This window comes from Eptatretus burgeri, chromosome 2 (genome assembly GCF_056783735.1).
Source record: "Eptatretus burgeri isolate ZD-2024b chromosome 2, Ebu_testis_v1, whole genome shotgun sequence".
Classification (NCBI taxonomy): Eukaryota; Metazoa; Chordata; class Myxini; order Myxiniformes; family Myxinidae; genus Eptatretus; species Eptatretus burgeri.
Window position 1 is genome coordinate 115,898,383 of NC_140962.1, and position 9,447 is coordinate 115,907,829.

General features: G+C 45.6%; 1 protein-coding gene across 1 annotated transcript; it reads left to right on the forward strand.

The window, feature by feature from the left end:
- The first annotated feature begins 791 nt into the window (after positions 1-791).
- LOC147032890 (heme transporter HRG1-like) lies at positions 792-8,639 on the forward strand. The gene is made up of 3 exons (XM_085870872.1): positions 792-983; positions 5,540-5,713; positions 5,902-8,639. Exons 1-3 carry the CDS (start codon positions 842-844, stop codon positions 6,048-6,050), a joined length of 465 nt encoding a protein of 154 aa, XP_085726998.1. The 5' UTR covers positions 792-841; the 3' UTR covers positions 6,051-8,639.
- The last annotated feature ends 808 nt before the right edge of the window (positions 8,640-9,447 follow it).

The following is a 9,447-nucleotide window of genomic DNA, read 5'->3' on the forward strand; positions in this document are numbered from 1 at the left end:
TTCCAAGTAAGGTCAGCCTCCCACTTGACATTGTGCAGGAGCCACCCACCATCAACCACAAGGCTTGTGCAGGGGGCTTGTTCGACAGGTGCCACACATGCCTTCAGGGACCTTGCTCGGGCAAGCCTCGTCTGGCTTTCGCAACTTTTGATTTTTGTCAAACAGACATCGATTTTGGCGTCAACTCAACGTGCAGAGCTTCTTTGGTCTTGACCTCACGCTCACTGATGACAATGAGGCGGTTGAATAGCTTCAGTGAGTCAATGACCAGCTTCTCGCCATTGACTTTAGGTCCAGATCTGAGGCTTGCAAGTGATTTGACCTTGTGTTTGGTTACCATTGCATCCACAACAGTTTTCCCATCCATCTTAGCCTGTACGGCTCTGCCAACTTCTTCTGCTTGATCAGCATTGACTTGGTCTTCAGGAGTGCTGCTGAACCCAGTTGAGAAGGACACCAGAGTCTTCTTGTCCCGTATCTCATCAAAAAGGTTGACTTCCTCCAACCACCCAACTATGGTGTTGACAGCATCGTTATAAATATAAATATAAATATAAATATAAATATAAATATAAATATAAATATATAAATATATAAATATATAAATATATATATATATATTTATAATTTATAAATTATGTTGTTCTGTCGTCTTTAGTTAATTAATTATCAATCACGCCGACGTGCAGCAATGATCGTGATTGTGGAACCCGCCAAACCGACAGAAAAAAAACAACAAACTCATAAAGATAACATCCCAGCCTTCAGGGGAGACGTAACGTGATGACGTCACGTGTACTTCCGGGTTCGTGACGCGGCACGTAAGACGAACGGGAACCCGATGGCCGTGGGGATGTTCACCTTGGCCTTTCGAATCGCTCTGTCTGCTGCCGGTTCGTTGTTCGGCGTCGTGTCCTTCGCTCTCTGGGGCTTTTACTCCCCCTTCAAGCAGGAGCCCACAGCGGCGTCCGGAGGCCTGGCCGGTACGAACTCCGCTGTTTTGTTCGTGTCTTGTCGAGGACGTGCCTTCCGGTACTCTGTGTATCGATCACGTGTGTCCGACACGTTTTGAAAGTTTGTCACGAACTTGCTCGCTTCGTCGGAACTTGTCACGATAAAGGATCAAATATAGCGAATGTCGAGCTGGTGATGGTGAAAGAGGAGTTCTCATGTTTTTAAAGTTTGGGGTTTTTTTGTTTTCTCAAGTCAGTGTTTGTAGCCATGGTTGTTGTGGTGGTTATTGTTGTTGTGGTTGTTGTGTACTTTAACCGATCTGGGGCATTGAGACGGTGAAGAACCTAATGGACCAACGGCCACCAACGGCCACCAACGGCCGGCGACTACAGCGCGTGCTCCATGGGCTGAGTGAATGTTCCTTGTATTATATTGGGGAACTTGGTTGTAATGACTATTTGTCCTTCACAACTTCCTCCAATGAAGCCTGGGAGTGACCGAGTGACCCCAGACCGGCCATTGCCATTTGCAGGAGGGTTTTATAATGACACGAGTTGTTGTTGTTGTTGTTGTTGTTGTTCGAGTTACAACCGGATTTATAGCTGCCAATAAAATCACTCCCTCGGCGTTCTCATATGATGTGTGTACGGTACTAGCGGGTCTATAATACAACGACTAACTTAACCAACCTCGTCATTCCCACCTTCTTGTGAGGTTTGCCGATAATTTGTTGTTGCTGTTTGGTTGCATCATTTTCTGGAAGCGTAGCTGTGCCACTGATGCCACCGTTGGAGCTGATAGCCAGTCATCCTTCTGAGGTCAGCAACAATGAGTGGTGAGTCAACCCCACCTGGTGTTGTTTCAACAGAACGATGGGGGCTCGGACTTGATCACAATAAAGACCAATTGCTGCACCGTGGTCCCAAGAAGAAAGTTCCAGACAGCAATATTGTCGTGTCCAGGGTCTGAGTTAAAGCCCTGCCTGGACGGTTGGCAAAGCATCTCCCTTGAAGGCCATAACTGAGACTCGGGGAGTAATGCACGCGTGTTAACGAGCGAAATGGCAGAGAGGTCATCCACCCAGGAGGCGTACCGGGAGGAGCATGGAGAGGAACACAGCACAGGGCGCTGCACCAGGACGGCTCAAGGGGGTTTATCCGAAACCCACTACAATTGCACGAATAATTTCTTCAAAATAACCACATTTAATGCACAAATATTTACAAAGACGATAATGTAAAGGAAATGATAGCAATAATAATTAAATAAATCTGACTGTTGAGTGTTAAGGTCTCGCGCACACACAGACAAAGATGAAAATAAATCCTCCCCCCCCCCCCCCTTTTAAGTATACTGGAACTCAGCCTGGCCCAGGGCTGGTCCTCGTTGAACTCGGAACGGAGAATGCTTCCACCAGCATGTAAACATGCAGGCAAAATGGTGCAGTCACTTGTCGCAGAGCACACGTGCACACAATGGTGCTTCTCTCGCAGCTTTCCACACGAAGGCTTCAAATGTCCCAGCCTTCCCCCTTAAAAGGTGCCACCTGCCACGTGTCGTCCTCACACCGACCTCATGTGCATGTTCTGCTAAGCCATATGGGAGCCTTCCACACTCCACACGTGCAAATGGCGCCTGCCTCTCCTGCGCCTTCGATCACTCCCCTTTTTCTCATCCCATGCAGTAGGAACCTCCTTGCTCTGCGCCACTCAACCTTCCTCCTTTATCACCCTCTCTGTCCTCCACCCACAGGGCATGGCCTGCTCGCCCCCAAACCCAGGAAGGCGGGGCTTTTCCTGTTTGTTGTCATTTCAGGGACGTGTTTCCAGCTTTACGGCCTTGCTTGAAGTATAAAAAAAAACATAGGGAAAATCACAGAGGGCAATCACGTACTGGGAGACTTGGTTATACTCCCTAAGCTAATTAACACCGCACCACCCCTCGTGTGGTGACACGTGACACGTAACACTTAAGCTCACACATTCCCCAACTCATTTCCATCAAGATGCTTCGACTCCTCCACGTACCATGCTACACTATACAATGCTAACCTCCCAATTAAATCCTTACATCTACCCCCGTAATCATAACAACATACATACATACTCTTATGGAGGCCTTTAATCGGAAAGTGAGGATTGAATAGATTTGTTTGGTCCATGGACATGTAGGAGACGTCTCAATGTAATTAAGTAGGGAAACTGTGAGCTTAAGTGTTACTTGTCACCACACTGGGGGGGGGGGGGCGTGGTGTTCGGGAGTAAGAATAAGTTCCCCCAGTATGTGATTGCCTCCCTGTAACCTATGGCTACGTTTTGTATTCCAAGATCAGCAATAAAGGTAGGGAACACGTCCCTAAAACTATTGCAAGCAGGCAGAAGCCCCACCTCCAAGTGTGACAGTAGGCGAAGTCACTCCCCCGAGGCTGATGATTGATGGGCGTGATAGCAGAAACTAGCCAAACGTGCCGAGAGGGTGGAGGGAAGGGGGGTTCGGTGTGACGTCAGTCAGTCAGAGGCGAGAGATCGGGAAAGCGCACGCACAATGTCAGTGTGGAGTGAGGAGTGCACGCGGTCGAGAAATAACATAGCTAGGAGATGGCCTGCGGGAACAGGGCTTTACGGCTGGCTTTCCTTCGACGCATGAAGAAGACGGCACAATTCTTGCATTCGTGTTGAGACGATTTGGCTCGCATGGTGAAGCAAGACGCTGGTCATTGACTCTTGGTTGGATCGTGAGGAACGGGCCCCGAGTCTCGTGCATGTCAAATAGCGGGTCGGTGAGGACGATAGACGCACAAAGCAGCTGCACGGGATTTCTGAGCCTTGGTGTTGAATACCACTCACGAATTGCCTGACGTACATTTTTTCCCCCTGTGAGGAGGAGAGTTGGCGCCATTTTGCGTGCGTCTACATGTGTAAATAGAAGCGCCTCAATTCCACGTTCCACAAAGACCATCTCTGGGAAAGGCTAAGTTCCAGAATATCAGACTCAGAGAGATTTTCTTTTGTTTCGTTTCCCCCTTGTCTGTATTTAAGTCTTTGTGTAGAGGCGAGGTGCCTCAACTTGGACTTCAATTTACCTCGAGTCCTTATTATCCCCCGCACACCAACGAAGTTGGCGGGGGATATAGAAATGGGTTCTGTCCGTACGGCTGTCCGTCCGTCCGTCACATTTCGTTTCCGGAGCTTAACTACAAATCCCCTCAAGATATATTTATGAAATTTGGTACACATATCAAGCAAGTGGTAAACTGGTGCCTTTTGATATTTAGAGATTTCCCCCAAAAAATTTCTGTCACTTTCCATGGAAACAAGTTGGGTATTAAGAAATAATTTGTTTCCAGAGCATTGTTGCAAAACTATTAACTATGTCTTTATGAAATTTGGTACACACATCAAGAATAAATTGAACTGGTGCCTTTTGCTACTTGTCCTCATTTACTATGGCGGGGGATATCGAAGACTTTGTCTTCAACGGATGCTAGTTATTATTACATTGATTATTGTCCTTTGCAATTATTTGTCTATTTTCATGAAATGTGTTTATTTTAAGTAACTGTATCCATGGATTTGTCATGGGGTTCTGGTATAACCACCCCCCCCCCCGTGCACCCATTTCTGTTCCACCCCGTCGCACCGCTGTTGTGCCATCCTGGTGTCGACTAGCGCTTAACTGTTTTCCCACACGTCCGCATTAATCTCCGAGAGTTTCGGTTGTAGGCCTCCAAGGGAGGAGTTTGACCCTCTGTGGCTGGCGGTGTTAACCCCACCCATCATCGCAATATGGGTCGGGGTGGTGGGGGGGGGTAACCTTGGCTGCCAGCAGTTCCACATCAGTAAATTACTCAACATCTTAACTGTTAAGCCAACACCAGGCTTCTTGCCAATTTTAGTGCATATACATACTGTGATGGCTTGGAGCGAGGAGGGCATTGAAGCCTTCAGGTTGTGAGGGTGAGGTTGCGTCCTTGGGGGTTTGTGAGGGGGAGGGAGGAAGGGGAGTTTAAGGGCTTGAAGTCACATTTTACATTCCATGGCCATTCTAATGATGATTACAACAGACGGTACATTAAAAGAAAACAACAAATGTCTGGTTGCCAAATGGAAGAAAGTTAAATATACTCGTGAATAGAAGGCACGCAAGTGCAGTCAAATTTACTCGTTCACTTTATGAAGTTCACAATGTTCTGATGAGAAATTGAAATGTCGACGACTTCATATAACGGTGATCAGTGAAAGAAAGACAGATAGACAGTCATCCTTCAGCTTATTAATTTCCTGGTTTGATGAGCACCCGTATCATCAGCTGGGCGCACTCCATTATCGAAATTCTGACCCTTGAACCCCAGAATCTCTTTGAGTGGCAGGTGCACGACTTTAATTGTGTCCAAAGGTCATCCATTCAGGGAGAGAGTGTGAAGAGACCAGCACCATCGGTACACTCATAATGTGCACTTCATTTGTTTTCCTTGCAGCATATTTTGTGTCACCCATGAAATCAACGTAATTATTACACATCTCTTTCGCCCACATTACATCAACCGTCATCACTTCTTTAGCTAACCCGTTTTCTCATTTAATAGGTGTGTTGGCAGCATGGGTCTTGGTGACTCATGTCATGTACTTGCGAGATTATTGGCGTACCTGGTTGCGGGGTTTGCGCATCTTCTGCATCGCGGGAGTTTTGGCCCAGCTCGTGTTCATTGCTGCTGCCATTGCGTTCATCATCCTGGCGGCTCAAGATGCCAAGAGCCCCCGTGAGTAGGACCATTGAACTGTGTGTGACTTCCTTTTGAATGACTTTACAAAAAAAAAAATTGTGGAGGAAATTGCACACTGTGTTCTCCAGGACCAAGTTTCTTTAATTATTTCTGAAAGCTTTTCAAAACCTGTAGAATGACCAAGTCCTTATTGTCATGCCACACATCTCACTGTCTCTTCCCAGGTCCACATCCAGCAATGCCAAATGCGAAGAATCTTTACTGGGCAGCATTACTCAGCTTGCTTGGTTTCTTCTGGGCATTCAGTCTGAGTTTCTACACACACAGGTACCGGCACGAGTTTGCCGAGTTTCGACTGCTGCTCGACTTCTGAGGTCACCTGGCTTCATCACAGACTTTTTCTGAGTGAGAAGGGATTTCACCCTCCAAAGTGCCCGACGTTGCATCAAGTTGTTGTTGTAATATTGCGTCTTCGTTTTTTTTTTCCTTGATCTTCCTCAAGAATCCCATGAGGTTAATTCAATATAATTATTTCCCATGCTCGAGTACTTTATCTCGGTGCTACCTGCTTATTGGCAAGCATCATGGTTTACTTTCTGCACTTCGTAGTGTTTTCGCCATCAACTATGCGTTGAGCATCACTCGAGAGTATGTTGCCCAACAAAAACCTTTCCCTATTTGCCTTTTTCACTCCTGTACATGAACTGTTCTTTCTGCACTGATCGCGATTATCCACAATTTGTTTTTGCCTTTTTTCAAAGCTTTCTGGCCATTGTATGCATAGTGGAAGCACGTAACCTCAGCTTGTTAGAAGCTGTTGGAGAATTTTTTTTTTCTTTTGACATATATATATATATATATATATATATATATATATATATATATATATATATATATATATATATATATATATATATATATATATATTCATGTGTAATGTTGGATTTCATGAGTTTCGAGTGGTCTTTTTTATGAGATGCAGTACAAGTTTTCCTGTCATCATTTTATGTCCAAAAGGAAATGTGTGTTTGGGTGGTGAGTATATTCCATTTACCATCACAGAAGATGTGTTTACATCTTGCTGAAGACTGCAGTATAAGGATTTTGGAAACTGCACAATTCTCAGGAGAATTACTATTTTTCAAACAGATTGTCAGTAATAATGTCGCTATCTCGCGAGGAGGTAAGTCCATACTGCGGTCCGTTGACCTATTGTCACCAGGGCAATGTCTTTGTCAGTCACTTTCTTTACCCCCCCCCCCCCCCTAACCAAATATAGTTTTGTAAGCGCTTTGCACACAAATGTTTAAGGCTGGCAGGATTGCCTGGAAGTATGCACACTCTCTTCAAAGCTGTCTACCCTGGGTTTGATACGTCCTGGTGTTTTGCATGCCATGTGAGCCATCAATGCGTGTGCCATCCGTTGGAAGGACTTTAAGCTAGAGGACCAGTCTGCCAGCAGTGATCATTGGCAGATGTTAAAGATAGTCTTTGACAGAGTCGGCGAGTTATCACCAGCACCCCGGCCAAATTCCTTCTTATTCTTCCCTTCCTCTTCTGTATGCAGTACAAGGCTGGGGGTGTTGCTGTGGTAGGTTACGGCAGGAATTAAAAATTTATTTATTGCGAAGGACATCGGGAGACCTTTAACATCCACCAGCTAATGCTGGCAGACAGGACGTCGTTTAACTTCCATCCGAGGAACGACATGCACATTGATCCTTCACCCTGCAAGACACCAGAATGACAGCTTGTAGCTGGGTCAAGATTCAAACCCAGGTGAAATGGCTGAGGCGAGTGTGCGTACCTCAAAGCCACCATGCTAGCCCGGCAAAACTCCTGTGCTGAGCTGACTGCTGGCAAGGCAGTGTCAAACCACCTTGCATAACCTTTTAGGAGGAATTGCTTCGGCAGCACCGACTCAGTCAAGAGTATGGCACATTGGATTGATTAATACTTGTGTTTAACAACTTGTGCTGCATTGCATGTAGAAGTTTTTTAATATGGATAGAACATTGAGGGGATTTTGGGTATGTAAAGTGAGGATTTTGATTTGCAAAATGTCTGGATGACTCCGGGTGATATTTTGATGCATTAAGTTAATTTACTTTCTCATTTCCGTTAACTTAAGACTTGGCAAATATCGTCCACTTTGGTGACCAATATGAATGTTTTTGTTTCAAAAAAATAACAAAAACTGAACTCTTTTTGTCAGTGTAAACATTTCTTAAATGTATTTGAATGGAGATCCACACTTTTGAACGAAGCTGAATGTTGATCTGTGATCTGTCCCGTTTGGAAAGAGTTGTTTTTCTCAAAAAAAAAAAACCAACCTGTTGAAACCACCTCTTACGTCAAATTTTCATCTTGCATGGAAATGTACCTTGAAGCAGCAGGTGTACCTTTTGTGAATTTCCCCTATCTGTTAACCGTGGCTCGCATTCCTTTTACCTGATTAGCTGGGTTCCCCCCCCCCCCCCCAATTTGATCTTCCATAATCACGTTTTAAATATGACAAGGTGTTACAAATTCGTTCATCTCTTGGAATTGGACCGTGGAAAAGCTTGCAATACATTACAGATCGAGTAAAGAAAATGCGGGTTTAAAAATTTTTTCTTTTAATTTTTTACAACTTTAATCGGGACGTTTCCCAGCCATCTTGAATACTATTCAGAAATGTCCGAATGTATGAAAGGAAATACATTGCGATGCTTTTTATATTGTGCAAATTTCAAGAAGTGATGAACTTCAGGGTGGATTATTGAAACATTACAGGGAAATGGTGTTTTGTTCAAATTTCAGTAATATCACAGATGTGATGCTACTGAGGGTAGTCATAAAGTTATAAGAATGATGTACAATCGTTGAAGACGTGTTGACGTTTTTTGTTTTTTGATACATGCTGGGATATACACCAATTTGCATTTGCTGCTTTTCATTAAACGATGTGAAATGAAAAAAACTCACTCATCATGTACTCACCTCACAACTCTTCAACACACACACCGCTGAACTCCGCCATCCTTCTAACTACCTCCCCAAACTAACTCGTGTTCCCACGTCGTCCCTTAAACTATAGCACGTTCCATTTAACCTACGTAGCTAAGCTACGTCCCCACTACACATCCAAAGTCTGTCTCTGTCTCCAAAATAATCCCATACTCCATTTTCCCAACCTAAATCTGACTAACAATCCCTCTAACTAATCCATTCCACGGGCCCCATGAGGACTTACCCCTGCTATGCCCCATGGAGCCGGTCTAGCTATGCTAACCCTTCCCCCTAACTAGTTTCCATCCTGTGCCCTGGTAAGGGGGTCTTCCACCCCTTGCCCGGGAATCCTGAGCACCCGAAAGTGAGGCTTGCTTTTTTTTTTTTTTTCACATGCGCAGCACCAGCGCGGCAACTCACAGCTCGCGCACTTTGCACCTGCCCGTGACGTCATGCAGCTGCACGTGTACCTCGTCCCTCCTTGGACGGTACCATCCGGCAGGGATACCCCTCCTGCCGGATTCCAACCCCGCGTGCAGCCATGACGTCACCGTGCGCATAAAAAAAACGCAAGCCCCACGTCTCGAGGGGTTCCCCACGCGAACACATGTGCTTTGCCCGTTGGAGCTTAACACACCCGCTCGCGTGGAGAACTCGTCCGGTCCAAATCCGAAATCCTGCCTAAACTTTGTCCGTCCGCGGGATCGGCAAATCCACCGCTGGCGTTTCCGGACCGGGACTTCACTCTCGCAAGCGAGCACGTGGGGGCCTCGTGCGTT

What these genes read in the sequence shown, in the direction of transcription:
- LOC147032890 (XM_085870872.1), top strand. Translation starts at nt 842, where the DNA reads ATGGCCGTGGGGATGTTCACCTTGGCCTTTCGAATCGCTCTGTCTGCT. An exon ending in GGCGTCCGGAGGCCTGGCCG is followed by an intron (nt 984 to 5,539) that starts GTACGAACTCCG and finishes CTCATTTAATAG; the next exon opens with GTGTGTTGGCAGCATGGGTC. An exon ending in TCAAGATGCCAAGAGCCCCC is followed by an intron (nt 5,714 to 5,901) that starts GTGAGTAGGACC and finishes GTCTCTTCCCAG; the next exon opens with GTCCACATCCAGCAATGCCA.